This window comes from Schistocerca americana, chromosome X, assembly GCF_021461395.2.
Source record: "Schistocerca americana isolate TAMUIC-IGC-003095 chromosome X, iqSchAmer2.1, whole genome shotgun sequence".
NCBI classification, from domain to species: Eukaryota; Metazoa; Arthropoda; class Insecta; order Orthoptera; family Acrididae; genus Schistocerca; species Schistocerca americana.
Window position 1 is genome coordinate 849,354,516 of NC_060130.1, and position 21,308 is coordinate 849,375,823.

General features: G+C 43.0%; 1 protein-coding gene and 1 non-coding gene across 2 annotated transcripts in view; both read right to left on the minus strand.

Annotated features, from left to right (window-relative positions):
* Nucleotides 1–21,308, minus strand: part of LOC124555549 (glutamate [NMDA] receptor subunit 1) — a 517,145-nt gene that overhangs the window by 92,211 nt on the left and 403,626 nt on the right. The window contains exons 10-11 of the mRNA XM_047129505.1: nucleotides 17,083–17,296; nucleotides 10,861–10,986 (exon numbers count right to left, since the gene is read on the minus strand). Of these exons, the coding sequence (XP_046985461.1) occupies nucleotides 10,861–10,986; nucleotides 17,083–17,296 (340 nt within the window). The remainder of the gene's footprint in view (nucleotides 1–10,860; nucleotides 10,987–17,082; nucleotides 17,297–21,308) is intronic.
* On the minus strand, nucleotides 18,906–18,980 carry Trnat-ugu. The gene has a single exon. It is a non-coding gene; the product is annotated as a tRNA-Thr (tRNA).

The window sequence follows — 21,308 nt, forward strand, 5'->3', positions numbered from 1 at the left end:
TAATTTTTTCCTGCATAAATCGGTTTCTCGTTACTGCAGCATGTCTACCACGTTTCGCTGCTGTACAATAGTTACAGCCCACACTGAATCTCCATGACTAGCTGCAATATACACTACAGGCCATTAAAATTGCTACACCACGAAGATGACGTGCTACAGACGCGAAATTTAACCAACAGGAAGAAGATACTGTGGTATGCAAATGATTAGCTTTTCAGAACATTTACACAAGGTTGGCGCCGGTGGCGACACCTACAACGTGCTGACATGAGGAAAGTTTCCAACCGATTTCTCATACACAAACGGCAGTTGACCGGCGTTGCCTGGTGAATCGTTGTTGTGAGCAACTGGCTCGTCACAACACGCCATTCACTACTCTTTATGAACTGTGGTATCGTGTTGAAGCTGCATGGACCGCTGTACCTGTACACGCCATCCAAGCTCTGTTTGACTCAATGCCCTGGCGTATCAAGGGCGTTATTACGGCCAGAGGTGGTTGTTCTGGGCACTGATTTCTCAGGATCTATGCACCCAAATTGCGTGAAAATGTAATCACATGTCACTTCTAGTATAACATATTTGTCCAATGAATACCCGTTTATCATCTGCATTTCTTCTTGGTGTAGCAATTTTAATGGCCAGTAGTGTAACTATAACAGCCCAGTACATACGCCCTCAAATCAAAGTCGAACAATCCAGCCCTTATACCATAGACACTAGTCATATAACACAGTCAGTTATAAAGGTGTTTGTGCAAGAAAATGCGCTATATTAGTTCTTAAAAGACGTGTGCTCTTTGTAGCCCAGTTGGTTGAGTACTAGTGGCTGTAGTAGTGCTTGTACATTTATTTCATAGACTCAGACAGGGAGGCCAGTGGCAAGGTCAGTAAGCTAGATTCATAATATAAATTTAAATAGGTTTTCAGAGGGATATAGTAGATTCATACTGTAGATTCTCAACTAGCTGTACCACAGCGACAACACAGTCTTTTGATAGGTGACAGTATTATTTTTACCTATCACTCATTTTCGCTGTAGGCATGCCTTGGTGTGAGGGAAATGTGATTGCAACACTGACAAATCGTTGAACTCTATCCATCGTTTCTATAAACAGAATACGACGTAATTTGCAGGTCAGCACTGCATTTTTAAATGTTTTTCACATACATTGTAAATGTTCTACGTTGTAAATGGGCCTCCTAACAGTTCCAGCAGATTTCTAACCACCTGTCACCCCCAGCATCCAGGCTTACTAGCCATCAAGAATATACTGTAGCAGTAAACAGAACTGTTTCCAGACATGGTCAATGAAACACACAGTTGTTTCCAGGCTTACCATTATCTTAAGCATCTATGCCACAAGCATCGCATAGTGCATCAAAGAATGTGGTGTTACTCTCTGCAATGCTAAATGTGTTGTTACAGGATTCTAATCAGATCGAGAGTTCAATGTAATGTTAATTAATAAACACTGATGCCACCATCATGATGCTGTAAACAGAACCTGGATTCATCCGAAAAAATGACGTTTTGCCAATCTTGCACCCAGGGTCGTCGTTGAGTACACCATCGTAGGCGCTCCTGTCTGTGATGCAGCGTCAAAGGTAACCGCAGCCATGCTCTCCGAGCTGATAGTCCATGCTGATGCAAACGTCGTCGAACTGTTCGTGCAGATGGTTGTTGTCTTGCAAAGGTCCCCATCTGTTGACTCAGGGATCGAGACATGGCTGCACGATCTGTTACAGCCATGCGGATAAGATCCCTGTCATCTCGACTGCTAGTGATACGAGGCCTTTGGGATCCAGCACGGCGTTCCGTACTACCCTCCTGAACCCACCGATTCCATATTCTGCTAACAGTCATTGGACATCGACCAACGAGAGCAGCAATGTCGCGATACGGTAAACCGCAATCGCGATAGGCTACAATCCGACCTTTATCAAAGTCAGAAACGTGATGGTACGCATTTCTCCTCCTTAAGCGAGGCATCACAACAACGTTTCACCAGGCAACGCCGGTCAACTGCTGTTTGTGTATGAGAAATCGGTTGGAAACTTTCCTCATCTCAGCACGTTGTAGGTGTCGCCACCGTCGCCAACCTTGTGTGAATGCTCTGAAAAGCTAATCATTTGCATATCACAGCGTCTTCTTTCTGTCTGTTAAATTTTGCGTCTGTTGCACGTCATCTTCGTGGTGTACCAATTTTAATGGCCAGTAGTGTAATACTACTACAACTACATGTTGCAGCAGTCAAACCTGCATTTTTAAAATGAATGTAAAATAAACACGGATGCAGATATCAAAATTTTATTCATACAGCCTTCTGCTACGTTAAAAAGGATTTAAGAAACATCAACACATTTTTGCAGTGTTTGGAGCCGGCCGAAGTGGCCGTGCGGTTAAAGGCGCTGCAGTCTGGAACCGCAAGACCGCTACGGTCGCAGGTTCGAATCCTGCCTCGGGCATGGATGTTTGTGATGTCCTTAGGTTAGTTAGGTTTAACTAGTTCTAAGGTCTAGGGGACTAATGACCTCAGCAGTTGAGCCCCATAGTGCTCAGAGCCATTTGAACCATTTTTTTGCAGTGTTTGGAAAAAACATCAGCAGGATGGCGTACTTCTCGATCTCGGCATTCTCGCACCGGATTCTTGCTTTGAGATCACCAGCGTTATGAGGTCTACACTTTGCTCTTAACGTAACCCCATAAGAAAAAAATCACAAGCTGTGTAAGGTCAGGTGACCGGGTGGGGGCAAGCAAGCAATCGCTCCATTCTTGTAAATCACTCGGTTGGGAAAAATTTCATTGAGAACATTAGTGTTCACGCAGGCTGTGTGATTTGTTGCTCCATTTTGTTGAAATAATGTTTCATCATTCGCTGCATATTGACGAAGCTGAGGTATGAAGAATGTCCTTAACATTGCTGAATAGCGCTCAGCATTCACAGCAACAGATTTCTCTCCTTCGTTCTGAAAAAAAAGTGTCTATTATTCCCGATGAGGCACCAAACTGCTACCTTGGTTGAGTGCAGGGGCTTTTCATGGAGTTGGTGAGGGTTCTGATCACACCAGTACCTAAAGTTCTGTTTGTTCACATATCCATTGAGGTGACAATGTGCCTCGTCACTCATCCAGAGGTTGTGAACAAGCTCCTCGTTTTCTTCAACCATTTGCTAAAGACTTTCACAGAAATGCTGTCGGACCACGAAGTCGTTATTATTCAATGCGTTAACCACTTGGATTTTGTATGGGTGGTGATGCAAGTCTAACCTCAGAATCCTTCTGACAGTCCTGTCAGAAATTCCAAGCGCAGCACTCTGTCTACGCGATGATCTCCAGGGGCTTCTTCCCACAGCAATTCTTACACGTTTCACGTACTCGGGAGCATGCACTGTCTTTGCTGTCCCACCTCTTTTCTTTGTTGTTTCACCGACGTTTTCAAAGTTTTCGAGCCAAGTTCTTATTGAGTTAACTGAAGGCACTGGCCTATTACGATTAATTTGAAAATGCGCCTGGAAAAGACGCTGAGCGGCTACATAGCTACCGCTTTGGTAGAACGCTTTCACTGCAAACGACCGTTGTTGCTTGGTCCACTGCTCCATGGCTACTGAAATGCTTTGTGTTGGGAACGCAGTGGTGACCTTGGATACTCGCCCCTCACTACTTCCAACACTTCCGCGCACTAATAATGCAGGTTTGACTGCCGCACCCTGTACTAGTACAAGTACACCACCCACCGAGCCACAATGGCCACACATCTCTTAAGAACTGATATAGAACATTTTCCTGCAGAAACATCCTTATAATTGATTGTGTTATAAAACTCAGTCATGATAGAATGGAGCAATACAACAAACTCCGCTGTTCATCACAAGTGATACAGAAATCCCTTGGAACCACTTGATGTCTGTGTTTGTTGGTTATGTGTTCTGAGATGTCTGACATTTGTAGTCTATTATTACATACTGAGTTCTGTTTTCCAGCAGGATAAGTGTCTTAAGGTATGAGGGTTGCATTGGTCTACTTTGGTTTGAGGAAGAATATAAATAGTTTACTGAGATGGTAGTCTCAGTACTTCAGCAGCGTTAAGTGTGTGCTATTGGCTGGAAGGTGATGCAGTAATGTAGACAAACTGCAGGGAATGCCCTACTGTGAAATGCTGTAACAAACTTCTCGATGAATCTTCTGCATCACATCTAGTATATCTTGCAACCTTGATCAGCAAAAGAATGCCAACACAAGCATCTTGTTGAAGGAATCACACCTGGATCCATCAGGAATGATTAAGAAACCCTGTAGAAACATGCACTGCATATGTCTCACAGTTAACTCACTGCACATCTTCTGCAACACTTCCGAATGGATATCCTGTGCTATCATGCATCTTCAATCGCAGACCTGTGACACTTGTCATCAGACTGCTCTTAGAAACACTGAGTGACCAAAATCATAAACAGCACATATCCGTCTCCGCTTCCACTGTCTTAATCAAGACAATATTCTAGATCTACTATCATGAGGTCTCTCCTTAAAGTACCTATTTTCATCTTCCTTACAGTGATACTGAGGTCAGTGGTTAACACATCCACCTGATGTTAAACCCCAGATGACAGTACCATACGAACTCTCATGGAGAAATTGGATGTCCTATGTACAACATAAAACAGTTATAATTTATGTGAGTAATAGCTTAATATCGACTGAATACTATATCGCTTTCTGTTTATAGGAGGGATGACTGCAGTTCTGTGTGTCCTGGAGCCACTGTAGAATTGCTCTATTGATTTTACTTTAACACATGGATATAAGGGCTGTTGGATGGCGTTAAATAAACATCTCTGTATGTTCTGCACTTTCATCTTGTGTGCATACATCGTATGGAGTGGGAAGTGTTATCATCTGAACTGCAAAAACATTAACAAGCATTATCTCACTGCACTCCTTTCAAATTTTTCTGGGGTTGTAGGTACTACATACTCTACACAAGCGCTGTTGTTGAGGGAAGCACATTCGCATTGGACAGAAATTATTTATAAATTCCCCAAGACATTCAAAAGTAGTTGAAATTGGGTAACTGAAATGTCGCTGAAAGTAGCTGAAAACGCATACGTCATTTTGTACCTTCGTATATGCGAAAGCCAGATGTCTATAATTAAGTTGAAATATTCGCTGACGATCATTTTAGAGAAGTCGGTTGGTTGGTTGGTTGGTTGTGTGTTCCATTCATCAATCGCACGGTATGGTAGCCGTTATGATGTGGAACGTGTCAAGTGCACAAGAAATGCACTTATGAAACAAGATTTTAATATATATATATATATATTACAATACAGAGTTAAAGATTAATATTTCTATTATGTACCCCATTCCCTTAAATGGCACACAATGCATATACTATATTTATAGATTTATTTATTCCTATTCAAGAATTCATCTATGGTATAGATAGAAGGAGTTGTCAAGCAGATATAATTTCAATTTATTTTGAAGCTATTACTGCTGTCTGTCAGACATTTTATTGCATCCGGTAATTTGTCGAAAATTTTTATAGCAGCGTATTTTACCCCTTTCTGATGTGATGTGAACATAACATAATGTCTGAACCACAACTGGATGTGAATTTTGTCATACACCTCCAGAAACCTGCAAACAGTTTGAAGAATTAATGTTCTATTTGGTGTGCAAGGTATTACTCTCGCCCTCTTCAAGTTTGCGACCATAACGTATGGAGCTTCGTAGAAGACAACTTCGTTATGTGAACGTATGTCGTGTTATGGGAATAGATTTCCTACATCGGAATGTGAACAGCGTTGCATTTCGGATGAGTAAGAGTCCAGAAACCTTGCAGTTCTAAAATCATATTAATAGTGTGTTAAGTGTAAAACTGTGTCGTTGGATTTCTGTACAAAGGATTTCACTTTGCTCGCAATACTCTGAGAAGTGTCAGACGAGAATTCCCCATCCCTTCGCGGTTACCGTCCATACTGCTGAGAAACCGCTCTGTGCACGCAGTTTACGCGAGTTTCGTGAATAAATTGATGCCTTATGTCTCCAGACACCGAAATCTACCAATGGCTTGTACTACGCACAATCATCATGGTATCCTATGTAAAATGTGTATCAACGATGTCTTCACTCATGCTATCCATCCTGTCCACATATAATAAAAAGCAGTTATAGTTTAAGAATAGTACAATAATAAAGCATTGGTTCATTGAATCGGAATCAGGCTGCATCTGTTAAAAAAGATTAACCAATCTCCAACAAAGACCACAAATGGCGCTAGAGTATGTCGTAGTGGTAATAGTAGCTTTATTCATCCGTAGATCTCTTTTTACAAGGATATAGGATATGTCAAAGTATTTACAAGTTTAGACCAATGTAAAATAGACTAATTCGTATACACATATACTTACAGGCTTCTAGTTAGAGACAATCATTAGATTTACTCCTGGTATATAATACTTTTCTTACAAAAAACTTATTAAATAATGTAATGCCACACTGTTCACTCATATCTCACTATCATTCACTGCACACACTATACACACATTGTTTCATAACACTTCACTCACTACACACACACACACACACACACACACACACACACACACACACACACACAGTGGTGATCTCTGGGCTATTTTCTGTACCGCAACTTCCCATTTGCTATCCTGAAAAACTGAGTCAGCATCCCTCCCTAATGAGTGAGATGTTGAGCTCAGAAAGAGGAAGAGGTGTTAGTATTGTGCTATGCATAGCTTAGGGGTAAGTATTTGTAGAAAGGAGAAAAGAAGGGAAAAAACATAAAGTGAAGGTGTTATGTGGAATGTTTGATGTTTTATAATCATTATTATTATTTATTTGTATAACATTTTTTTGGTCAGACCCATACTCTGTTTTATCTACGTAATCCTTCAATGTATAAAATGTATAGCATAACAAGTACTTTCTAACTGCCTTTTTAAATAAGTGTATTTTTGCAATTTGTTTAACCTCTTTTGGTAATTTATTGTACAGTTATATTCTCTGGTAGAAAATGGTATCTGAGTTTTATGTTTATTTTTTCCTTGGTAAATGTAAATTGAGTCTATCTCTTGTTGCATGGTCATGGACAGATCTGTTTGTGCAGTAATTACCAATGTTATTTTTGATGTGTACAACTGACTGGTAAATGTATTCACATGGAGCAGTTAAAATCCCCAGTGTTTTGAACAGATCTTTACAATGAGATCGACTAGCATTTTTGGTTACTATTCTTATGGCTCTTTCTGGAGTTTGAAAATTGTGTTCATGTTTTGTGCGTTTGTTCCCCAAAAAAGAATGCCATAGCTAAGAATTGAGTGTACATATGAATAATATGTAACTAAAAGACCGCTTCAACCGAGAATCAATATTCATCCTAGAAATTTTGCATTTGTTACACAGTCTATAGAGGTGCCATCTAAATTTAATTTAACATTGTCATTTTTCCTCTTCAAACTGAAATTCATGGCATTAGTTTTCTTTATGTTCAATGTCACTTTATTCCTTATTGACCAATCATAAACTTCCTTGAGAGTTTCATTTGCTTTCTCGGCAAGGAGTTCTCTTGTTTTCTCAGTGACTGTAATATTGCTGTCATCAGCGAAGAGAATTTTTTCACCATGAGTAACACTATTGTGGAAGTCATTGATATATATCATGAACAGTATTGGTCCTAATATTTTACCTTCGGGAACCCCTATACTAACGTATTTTGGTTCTGTTAAGTTGGTTGGTTGGTTGGTTTGGGGAAGGAGACCAGACAGAGTGGTCATCGGTCTCATCGGATTAGGGAAGGATGGGGAAGGAAGTCGGCCGTGCCCTTTCAGAGGAACCATCCCGGCATTTGCCTGGAGTGATTTAGGGAAATCACGGAAAACCTAAATCAGGATGGCCGGACGCGGGATTGAACCGTCGTCCTCCCGAATGCGAGTCCAGTGTCTAACCACTGCGCCACCTCGCTCGGTCTGTTAAGTATTTTACTAAATGTTTGTATCTATTTGAAGTATGTGTTACCTCCACTCTTTGTACCCTATCTGCTAGGTATGATCGAAACCTGTCATGAGCTACCCCTCTTATTCCTAATGCTTCTAATTGATTTAATAGAATCTTGTGGTCGACTGCATCAAACGCCTTAGAAATATCCAAAAATATGCCTGTGACACATTCATCTTTATCAAGAGCATCATGTACAACTTTTGTGAATTCTACTATGGCTGAATCTGTATTTATTCCACTTCGGAAACCAAACTGTGATTCGCTTTCAAGATTGTATTTATTCAGGTAATTCATTAATCTGTCATATAGCCATAGGTATGGAGAAACAATCAAGTAACTGTAGTCAGCTCGCACCAAACGTATATCAGTTGAAAACTGAATAGCAGTTTTCAGAGAGTCATGTAGGCTGCTCGAATTATGGAATGTCAGAACTGTTACAGCACCTTCCTCTACCACAATAGGACGCAGTCCTGTCATAAAATTCGAGTATGTTTAGGTGTAAAATTGTGTACCCTTTGGAATACATCTGACAGCTGTGTCATCTCGTAAACTGCTCTGGCTCTGCTGGGGATGTACTGTCGTAGTGGACAACAGGCTAGCATCTGTCTGCATTCCTAACTGTATCATGGGGCGCCAGGTGCCCTGGAATTGTAGGCAGAAGTGGCGTCTCTATAATAGTACATCGTGCTCTCTGTGTCATTCAGTTTCCAGGGTTTTGTCAGCACTTGGACAATAGCTATGGAGTGTCACACAGGGGTCCAATCTCTTGTGGTGGTGGTGATGGTGGTGACGGTGGCAGTGGTGGTGGCGGCATTGGCCCAGCACTGCCTCGTACACTGACAAACAGATGGCAGCACAGTGGTAATGGTGGCCAACGTTGAGTTTGCAGGCGATGTAGGAGGGAATTCTGTAAGTGATCTGTTTTTTATAAATAGCCTTGCAGGTCTGAGTGATTAACAGCTTGGGGAAAACGTATTAGGTAGGGCAGAAGACAGGTTAATTTCCCCTGCCCTGCCCAGGCTGGCATCTTTTGTCTAACGGGCAGGGTTGGACCTGGGGAGGGGGGGGGGGGGGGGACAAACATCCTTTGCATCAGGCGAGTGATGCTGGGGGAGAAACCTTAGTGGTCATTTTGAATTCTACATTTAACTCAAGTGACCTACTTACATCAACATGACAATACCTAATCTTGGATATCCCAGCATTTTATACTTAGGAGAACAGCCCTACTTCCATAGTAACAGGCTGTATGACGTATGTATTGACCATTTTGAATTTTACACCGAACTTAAAGACTTTGGGTGACAACTGTTTAAATGCTGACATCAGAGGGGAAAACCCAGAAATTTTATAAGTGATACGATTCCTGTAAATAGTCTGAGTGAGAAATAGCTTGGGGAAAACCTGTTAACTAGGACAACAGACAGGTTATTTCCCTTTGTCACAGCATCTTGAATTCTGGTCTCATAAAGATGTTACCAGTATCCCATATCAGCCACAGTGGATTTTATACTTTGCACAAGTGACGTACTTCCACAGTAATGTCAGCCAGTGGCCATATTAAATTTTATATTTAGCACAATTGACCTACTACCATCAACATGAGAATACTCCATCTTGGATTTTTAAAAATTTTTCACCAATTTGTACTTTGTACAACAGCCCCACTTCCCCAGTGACGGAATAGGAGTAGGTTGAAAACCCTCTAGTACAATTGAGCCATTTTGAAATTTGCACCAAACTTTGCCGGCCGGAGTGGCCGTTCGGTTCTAGGTGCTACAGTCTAGAGCCGAGCGACCGCTATGGTCGCAGGTTTGAATCCTGCCTCGGGCATGGATGTGTGTGATCTCCTTAGGTTAGTTAGGTTTAATTAGTTCTAGGCGACTGATGACCTCAGAAGTTAAGTCGCATAGTGCTCAAAGCCATTTGAACCAGCCATTTGGACCAAACTTTGAATTTCCCACGGATTTTGAATTTGCGCCCATTTTACACAGAGAGAAGTTGGCCTATGGCATAGAGGGTGGGGGAAATCTGACAACTGTGTGATGTCATGGGGGAGGGGTGGTGGAATCTGAGGATTAATCGATTACGTCGTCAATGAAATCATGGGGGAAGGGGGGTTGCATTCATTATTGTTCCAGAACTGGTACTATCTGCCTAAGTCTAGGTGCTCTACAAAATGCCTCTAGTTATGTTTTGTGCATTCCATATTCCAGTATCACTGACGTCGATCTGTTGTAGAATCTGAGAACGTGTTCTGAGCTCAAACAGAATGAGGTATCTTGAACAGAATAACCTTTTCCATGCCATTTAGCCTCGATTCCAATAGCAATGGTCATGAAGAACCCATCTCGTGCTATTCTTAAATGACAATTTGAAATCCAGACATCGAAGAAGACCGGCAGATACAGTATTTCTTGACTTCCGAAAAGTGTTTGACTCAGTACCATACCAATGCTAATCAACGAAAATACGATTTTATGGAATACTAAACGAAATTTGAGAATTTATTCTTCTCAAACTCCATTTGAGAGTGGAATGGGAAGAAATCCTAATGAGAGATACCCTCTCTCACGCTCGTTACAGTAGTTTCACAGTATGGCTGTGATTGTAGATGCAGACGTCCACTCAGCGGGAAAGTTGTGTGAACATCTGCTGGGATACAGGGACAGACAAATTCCACATATTGCAAAACAAAGCCATAAATGCTACAGTCCACATTCATATAACGCTACTAATACGCTTAAAGTAAACATTATAAAAACAATTGAACTGAATTTGTCTCCCGTCTTCATTAATGAAAGATTGAGAAAATTTTTACTCTTGTATGTCGATGAATTACCTGAGCTGTTCTTGATGATGTAACTACCAAACTGGCCGTCTGGTGACAATGTCAGATTGTATGTAAAATTTATGTTGCGTGCTAGCTCCCTTAAGAGATCCATGCAGAATCCTTTACAGCAGAAGACTAAAATAAAACGAATATTTCATATTAGAGAATTGATCAAAATGCTTAAGACAAATTTTACATGCTACTGTAATCAATATTTACTATAAATTTGTCATTGTACTGAAATACATTGATTAGCGAAAACATTACAACCACCTGCTTGATAGCGTGTTTGTCCATCTTTGGAATGTGACACAGTAACGATTCTGTGTAGCATAAGTTGCACAAGTTCTCGGTATATGCCACTAGATGCCGATGCACAGGTCACGCAACATCCGAAATTAATTGGCTGGTGGTCTGCAACGGCCTTGCAGCAGTGGATACACCGGTTCCCGTGAGATCACCTAAGTTAAGCGCTGTCGGGCGTGGTGGGCACTTGGATGGGTCACCATCCAGGCCTCCATGCTCTGTTGCCATTTTTCGGAGTGCACTCAGCCTCGTGATGCCAATTGAGGAGCTACTCGACCGAATAGTAGCGGCCTCGGCCAAGAATACCATCATAACGGCCGGGAGAGCGGTGTGCTGACCCCACGCCCCTCATATCCGCATCCTCCACTGAGGATGACAAGGCGGTCGGATGGTCCCGGTAGGCCACTCGTGGCCTGAAGACGGAGTGTTAATACAAAAACAAAAATAATAACTTTTGTGCGAGGAGATGACCCCCTATAATGTTCCAGATGTTTTCGATCGGTTTCAGATCAGACCAATTTGGCGGTCAAGATATTAACGTGACTCCACTGTCAAGTTTCTCAAAACACTGTAGCACGCTTCTGGCCTTGAGACATGGACAGTTATCCTACTGGAAGATTCCATCACAGACAGGAAAGACATGGAGCATGGAGAGCTGCAGGTGATCTGCGATAATCAAGTAGTCTACAGCTGTCATGGTAAATTCAGTTACTGCCACAGGTACCATTAAAGTTCAGGTGAATTAACTCTGTGGCATAATACTGCCCCCACCGTCCTGCGTCTGTGGATGATGGCTTGTCCAGACACAATCATCAAGTTGCTCTAACAAGAAACGAGAGTCATTAGACCAGTTGACACGTTTCCTTTGATTCGCTGTTCTATCTCGATGAGTACACTCCCGATGCAACTGTATTTATAATGCGTGGGAACATGTAGGGGTTGTCTACTAGAGAGCTCCATGTTCAACAATGTGTATTGAACGGTGTGCTCTGAAATACCTGTACCAGCACCAGCATTGTACTCTGTCGTTAGAGCTGCCACAGATATATGTCTGTCCTGCTTGAGAGGGTGGGAATCCTTCCAATCTCCACGTTATATGATCGGGAGTGGACGTCCAGCACCTTGCCGTCTACTCGTGGTTTCATTGCTCTTCAACCACTTTTCGTAGATGCTCACGACAGTAGCAAGTGAACACCTGACCATTATTATCGTTTCTGAAATGTTCATTCCCAGGCATCGGGATTTAACAGTCTGCCCTTTATTAAAGTCACTTGTTTCTGTGGATTTCTCCATTTGCGTCCTATATCATCCCTAGAATGATTTCTGCTTTATATCTCCCCTGCTTATAAACGTTTCTTGCCGCTTTACGTACTAGAAAAGCCAGCAGGTGGCATTTAATCTCATGGTCGGCGGTGGCGATAATGTTTCGATTCATCAGAATATTTACGCACATTGAAAGAATGTGTAAGTCATCTCACACATTTACTTTAATAGATGTATAGGGGAGAGGCTGTTGGTACAGCTGGTTGAATAGTACAGCCCACTGAGAATTTCTAGCATCTCACAGGAGGCGGTAGAACGTTACAGTGCTGTGCACGAAGTGCCAATTATGAGGGTGGATTAGATCTGTTCGTACGAAAGATAGACTGTATTCAGTGTTGTGGACCAGGCTGTACGTGTTTGCTTTTGTTCCTGCAACTCGTTATCTCAGTTTACATTTTTGACCGAGTTTATGGAGTCGGGTACCACGAAAAGCTAAAGTAGTTAAGTGTAAACTAGATTGTCAAAATTTTAAACAAATGTCTCACTTTGCCTTGAGACTACTCAACGTTTATCTTTACAGACTCGGTTGGGTAGTATGGCCCGCGATTGATTCAGATAGAATCTACAGGGGTTAGACAAAAATATGGAAACACTGAAAAACACAACACATAACCATGTCTAACACAGTGTAGGAAATCTATTGACATTCAAAACAGCTTCCAGTCGTATCGGAATGGTTACAGATCCTGTATGATTTTCTTATCGCAAAATAATAGCAAGTTCAGATAACGATGGTGGAAGTGGATAGCGATTACGCACCCTTCTCTCCGAAGCAGACAACAAAGGTCCAGTAAACTGAGATCTGGTGTCTGTGGTGGTCTGGAGAGATCGTGCTCATAAACTGGTCCTGGATGATAAGAGCTGTGTGAACAAAGGCCCTGTCTTCTTGGAACATAGCACCATCATTGGGGAACAAACATTGTACCAAGGGAAATACCTAATGAGCCTAAATTGCTACATCCTTGGGATAACGCGACCTAGCAGAGTATCATAGGGCACATCGAATGCAACAATATGGCTACCCAAATCATCACTGAACCCCCGCCATGTTTCACTCTTGGGACGCAACCTCGGCCAGAAGTTGGAAACAATGTGAAACAAGACTCATCCGATCAAATGAATTTCTTCCATTGTTCCAAAGTCCAGGTTTTATTGCTTCAACACCACGTTTTCTTGTTATGAGCATTTATATCACTGATTAATGGTTTTTGAATTCCAGTACGCTCTTCAATTCCCCACTTATGGTGCTTCCTTCGTGTTTTTTCGGAACTGAAAGGGTTCGCGAAAGCGACATTCAGTTCTGCAGTGACTTTTACAGCTACCGTCCCATTATTTTTTTCCACAGTCCTCTTCAATGACCGCCTGTCACGATCACTCAACACATACTTTCGTCCACGTTGTGACTTAGCGGATGATGTTTTTCCGCTTTCCCTGTCTGCGCTATAAATCTTCGACATGATGCCTTTGAGCACCAACAATTTGTCCACGTTTGAATTGACTTGCACTCACAACTATCCAGGACACTGTTCTTGAAGTATCTGCGCTAGCAGAATAGAAATGCGGATAAAGCAAGTCCGAAAACAATTTACTGGACTTACCAAAACGAAACAATAATACAATCACCAAAAGAACGAGCGACTCAACCTCAACTGCGCGCATCGACACAAATACAAAATAACCAATAATAATAGGAAAGACCAGACTCTTCATGGGGAGCGAACACAATGAGCAATTGTACAATGTGAAGAGGTTCGTAGACTATACCAAGTCGATCTTCAACAGATCGGGCTGCTAGAAGAGGCGTCTGGCTATGGTTGCCAGGACGGCAGCTCTGTATCCTTCCAAGCGGTGTGCCGAACTGCCTTTTGCCGGCAGTGAGCCGCCTTATAAAGCCCGTTGGCGGATGCCGGAACTATTTGGGATCACGTGCCTGGCGTATCAAAGTAGTTCTTGGGGTAATTGCGACCTCTGGTGAAGCTGTTCTCCAGGCTCCGCGAACGGGTAGCGGTTCGTGGCGGCCGTTGGTGTTGTGTTGTGTTGTGACCGCCGGTAAGTATTTGTTTTGACAACACAAACGACATAGGTTTTCCTGGTGAATATACGCCCTGTAATGGAGGCATCCCGTTTTGGTTGGACGTGAAGCGGGATACCGACGCAGTAGGCGCTACGATGTATGAAGTGGGCGGCCACAGCAGTTCTGACCACGACTGCCACTTGCAACATATTGAGGCAGTTGTATAGGTGTCGTTCATTTTCAAATACGGCAGCGCAATCTGCTAGTTCGGCTAGCGTTTGCGTTCACGTTCAAGCAAGTGTTTCTCGCTGTTTTTCCATATTTTTCTCCAACCCCTATATATGAATAGAGATTTTTTCAGGGTCGATTTTAGAAAAAATCAGCAGGAGCAGCCGATGAGGACTGGACTGAAGAGTGCATGAAATTAGAAATTCCATGTGTGTTAGAGCACAAAATATTTGTTGAAGTTTGAACAGAAAGGTAGAGTGTACCAAGAAATAACCTTGCCAGAGCCTTGCAGAAAGATACAGATTATTACAAAGTTTCAGCAGGGAAAAGATTATTACATAATATTAATGAGAAAGCATCAGGAATTAAACTACAGGAAGCCGTATTCAACCAGTTTAATACGCTCTGTAGGTTTTAATAAGCCTCTGGTTGATGGAATATTGATTCAGTTATCTACAGGCGATTTCCTTTCACCATTCCAGATTTTTGATTTATTGTTATCGGAATTATAGCAAATTTAAGAACCAACAATGCAGGCAAAATTTATTAAAAACACTGAACAATGTAACGAATGCTACTGCAAAATTAAATTGTATTGTATATGGAAAGAAAACGTTTTTCATTTAATGTATTAGTGCCTTTACTGTGGACCACTACAGAAATCAGAACAAAATCAGCAAGTAAATAGCGATAATTTAGAAGCATTGCAAACTGTTCTTTTCTTGATGAATCCCATATTTTCTGTATTTATCGTAAAGCTATTGTACACTCCTGGAAATGAAAAAAAGAACACATTGACACCGGTGTGTCAGACCCACCATACTTGCTCCGGACACTGCGAGAGGGCTGTACAAGCAATGATCACACGCACGGCACAGCGGACACACCAGGAACCGCGGTGTTGGCCGTCGAATGGCGCTAGCTGCGCAGCATTTGTGCACCGCCGCCGTCAGTGTCAGCCAGTTTGCCGTGGCATACGGAGCTCCATCGCAGTCTTTAGCACTGGTAGCATGCCATGACAGCGTGGACGTGAACCGTATGTGCAGTTGACGGACTTTGAGCGATGGCGTATAGTGGGCATCCGGGAGGCCGGGTGGATGTACCGCCGAATTGCTCAACACGTGGGGCGTGAGATCTCCACAGTACATCGATGTTGTCGCCAGTGGTCGGCGGAAGGTGCACGTGCCCGTCGACCTGGGACCGGACCGCAGCGACGCACGGATGCACGCCAAGACCGTAGGATCCTACGCAGTGCCGTAGGGGACCGCACCGCCACTTCCCAGCAAATTAGGGACACTGTTGCTCCTGGGGTATCGGCGAGGACCATTCACAACCGTCTCCATGAAGCTGGGCTACGGTCCCGCACACCGTTAGGCCGTCTTCCGCTCACGCCCCAACATCGTGCAGCCCGCATCCAGTGGTGTCACGACAGGCGTGAATGGAGGGACGAATGGAGACGTGTCGTCTTCAGCGATGAGAGTCGCTTCTGCCTTGGTGCCAATGATGGTCGTATGCGTGTTTGGCGCCGTGCAGGTGAGCGCCACAATTAGGACTGCATACGACCGAGGCACACAGGGCCAACACCCGGCATCATGGTGTGGGGAGCGATCTCCTACACTGGCCGTACACCACTGGTGATCGTCGAGGGGACACTGAATAGTGCACGGTACATCCAAACCGTCATCGAACCCATCGTTCTACCATTCCTAGACCGGCAAGGGAACTTGCTGTTCCAACAGGACAATGCACGTCCGCATGTATCCCGTGCCACCCAACGTGCTCTAGAAGGTGTAAGTCAACTACCCTGGCCAGCAAGATCACCGGATCTGTCCCCCATTGAGCACGTTTGGGACTGGATGAAGCGTCGTCTCACGCGGTCTGCACGTCCAGCACGAACGCTGGTCCAACTGAGGCGCCAGGTGGAAATGGCATGGCAAGCCGTTCCACAGGACTACATCCAGCATCTCTACGATCGTCTCCATGGGAGAATAGCAGCCTGCATTGCTGCGAAAGGTGGATATACACTGTACTAGTGCCGACATTGTGCATGCTCTGTTGCCTGTGTGTATGTGCCTGTGGTTCTGTCAGTGTGATCATGTGATGTATCTGACCCCAGGAATGTGTCAATAAAGTTTCCCCTTCCTGGGACAATGAATTCACGGTGTTCTTATTTCAATTTCCAGAAGTGTATTAACAATCTGCACTGTCACAATGTAGCTCATTCTTACAATTATTTAAATTTTTGGGCATTAATCTCCTTGAGGTGGCCTTGTTACACGCCTCTTCCCTAAAACAAGCAAACAGCAAGACTGCTAGTGAAACTGTAAGTTTTTGATTAGCTGACGCATGTTCAGTCTTACCTTCCTCTGTAGAGTTGAAATGCGGACAAGGTATTTCTTCCGGTGTACACGTGTCTCCTTCGTGCACAAGCTCTCGCACGTACACAAAAGGCTTCTCCTCTATGGTAAGCACTTTTAGGTTAGTAGGGATCATGAAGCCTTCTGGTTTTGCATGGGTCGCTCCTGGCCACAGTATGTTGCTGTCGTTCACTTTCAGCTTCATTCGATTCTGCTCCTGCAGTATAAACAGAAATCTTTCTTTTTGTTACCCGACGATAACGTGAGCTGCACAGACCCCAGTAATTATTATCTTATATCAGTATCATCTTTCATATGACACTAAAAGTGTTTAAAATAGGACTATCAAGTTGTGGGTTTGACTCTAATCATAGAGGGCGATTCAGAACTCCTATTACAGGCTTCTAGAGGTTGTAGGAGGGACATAATAGATGAAGTCTTATAAGGGACCTACGTCTAGAAATGTGCCACTTGAATATAACAAATTTTTGAAGATCGGTTCAGTTTCAAATCTTCCACTTAGCGGTGAGCACACAAGCTGAGAAGAGTGCGTCTTCGGCAGCCCCTGTTGTAATTATGACATTATATTACACCTTCGTCCGTTTACAACAAACAACGGCTGCGAGAAATCGGTACGTTCGAAGCTAGGAGGTTGGCTGTGGTGCTTCAGGGACGCGCTAGATTTCTCGACTTTGAAGACGACGTCTTTCGTCACGTAGAAGAGAACCTGAGGACAAGCACTCGTAACACTGCCCGTGCCATTTGCTCCTACAGCACACAGGTCACAACTCATTGTCTCCGTCGTGTGTGTTTTTTACACTCAAACGGTACAGTTCTGGACTTTGATTCCTTATCAAAACTTCATCTAATAACCTCTAAAAGCCTGTAATAGGAACTTTGATATAACTCTCGCACAAGTGGTACAAAAGTTTCATGAAAACATTTTGTGGCTGGGGATCGTCAAAACTTTACATTATGGAATCATCCCCCTACTTGACCCTCGTAATTTACGAAAATAACGTGGAAATTAAATTAACTCAGTTCAGAAAGTGGATGCACATGTTCTGGTTGTGGACGTAGTGTATTTCTTTACTGACTAACCTCTTGAGTGCGAGGTCACAAGTTCAATCTTTAGTAAGGTTCATTTGAGAGTGTTGTGTTAACAGTTATGACAGGAAAAATATTAGCTGCTAATAACTATCATGTGTTTCAGGAGGGCAACAGAAAATGAATGTCCGGGAGGTGCACCTCACAAAATGGACATCGCTGGTATTCAAGACATGTTCGAAAGAAACCAATAACTTGCACCACGAACACCGAATGAAAACTGGCGCGCACCATCAAGATCGAATGGCACTCTTTGGGAGTTACAAATCATACAGGACGTACAGCTAGATATCCACTCTTAAAGTATGCATATAGAATCATGTTGATGCAGCATGGTGATGAGAACTGATGGAATGTGATGGGATAAAGACAAATGTGAAGCAGTTTGTCGTGGAGCTTATCGTGAAATTGGCTATCCTGCAACTCTTCGAAGGGCGGGCATCATTGTAACCTACCAAATATGTGGACGCTTTGAAAGGGCGGTGGTCACTATGCATAACCACATATTTTTCTCAGTCTGCCGTTCTCTCAACTAATAATCTGATTCTCGACTAAAATTTCACTAGATGGCAGGCGAATCACAGTGCAGTATCTTTGCTGCTTATTTACGACACATGCTGATTTTTCAATCAATGTTGGTGTTAAATGGTGACTAACTGACAACCACAGCTGCCGACAGGTGTTGTTGATATACCTCGATGTGGACAGCTGAAAATGTGTGCCCCGACCGGGACTCGAACCCGGGGATCTCCTGCTTACATGGCAGGCGCTCTATCCATCTGAGCCACCGAGGACACAAATGAATAGCGCGACTGCAGGGACGTATCCCTTGCACGCCTCCCGTGAGACTCACATTCCCAACTGTCCACAATTCTACATAAGTATTGTACCTTATAGACATTTGCCCACCCACTCATTACTCGCGCACGCTGTGGCGATTCCCGTAAGGGTTTGGGCAACCTGTGCGCATTCGCACAGACTTGACAGGCAAATCTTTCTTCTCCAACAAAGAACATAAAATAAAAAAATTATCGAAATAAATCTTTACATAGAAATCACTAAAAAATCTTTCTCTGCCTCGTGATGACTGGGTGTTGTGTGACGTCCTTAGGTTAGTTAGGTTTAAGTAGTTCTAAGTTCTAGGGGACTGATGACCGTAGATGTTAAGTCCCATAGTGTTCAGAGCCATTTGAACCATTTGAACTAAAAAATCCTAGCTACAGAGACTACTGATGCACTGATACAGACCTTGGTGAAAGTTAGACACACACACAAAAAAAAATTTTGCATCACCTCGGTTCCGAGAGTTCCGGGAGCAGTACAGAAAATTAGAACAGGGAAAAGCTGCACGGTCATCAACAGTAACTGTTCTTTCGAGAACAAGTTACTGTCTTCGTATATATTGTTGGTGTTGTTCATGAAAGTGTCGTCTATTTCTCTCTATAGCTCTTCTTTATACGACTGTTTTTGATAAGTAATAGTTTTTGTGTTGGCCTTTCATAAATACACAAGTAATGTTATTTTGTATTCGAATAGAATTTTCTATACTTAATAGACGGATTTCTGTGTGGTTGATGGCGCTTACCACCACCCTTCTTCTCCATCCAGTATATTGTCTTCTCCATCCAGTACGCCTCGCCAAAAAAGAACAACAGAGGGAGAATATTACCGAATATTATTTGATGAAGTTCCTTATAGTGACAACAGTATTGACGGTGATGAAAATGATGACAATGACTCAACATTCGTACAGATTGTACAAGTTCTAGTGGTGTTTATAGTCGTGTGTCAAACAGCGATGATTCTGAGGATAACAGTGAAAGTCATGAGACAAGTGAAAACAAAGCGGTACCACTAGGTGTTCCATCAGCAGCCACGATGAACTGGAGCCCTGCAACAAGTGTTGATCAAGTGCCATTATTTATTGAACAAAGCGGTGTGGTTGCAGAAATAAAGGGACAAACTGAATCTAAAACCAGCTAACTTATTTTGAGAGTTTCTTGATGAACCATATGAAGCATATAGTGTTTCAAACGAATTTGTATGCAACACAGACAGGCAAATCTTTCTTCTCCAACAACGAACATGAAATAAAAAAAAATTATCGAAATAAATCTGTACCTAGAAATCACTAAAAAATCCTAGCTACAGAGAATACTGATGCACTGATCCAGACCCTGGTGAAAGTTAGACACACACAAAAAAAAGTTTTGCATCACCTCGGTTCCGAGAGTTCCGGGAGCAGTATAGAAAATTAGAACAGAGATCAACATAAACATCATTTCCGCCCTTTTTATTATTCATGAAAACCACACTTTGCATGTTGTACCACTATACAGCGAAACCTTCAGAAATGGTGGTCCAGACTGCTGTACTATCTGGTACCTCTAATACCCAGCAGCACGTCCTCTTGCATTGATGTATGCCTGTATTCGTCATGGCATACTATTCACAAGTTCATTAAAGTCACTGTTGGTCCAGATTGTCTCACTCCTCAACGGCGATTCGGCGTAGATTCCTCAGAGTGGTTGGTGGATCACGTCGTCCATAAACAGCCCTTTTCAATCTATCCCAGGCATTGTCGATAGGGTTCATGTCTGGAGAACATGCTGGCCACTCTAGTCGAGCGATGGCGTTATCCTGAAGGAAGTCATTCACAAGATATGCACGAAGGAGGCTCGAATTCTCGTCCATGAAGACGAATGCTTCACTCACCAATACGCTGCCGATATGGTTGCACTATCGGTCGGAGGATGACATTCACGTATCGTACAGGCGTTACGGCGTAAGTCGGCCACGTATAACGCCACCCCAAAACAGCAGGGAACCTCCCCTTGCAGCACTCGCTGGACAGTGTGTCTAATTCTTGGCCGGGTTGCCTCAAAACACGTCTCTGATGATTCTCTCGTTGAAGGCATATGCTACACTCATTGGTGAAGAGAACGAGATGCCTATCCTGAGCGGGTCATTCGGCATGTTGTTGGGTCCATCTGTACCGCACTGCATGGTGTCGTGGTTGTAAAGATGGACCTCGCCATGGACGTCGGGAGTGAAGTTGTGCATCATGCAACCTATGGCGCACAGTTTGAATCGTAACACGACATCCTGTGGCTGCACGAAAA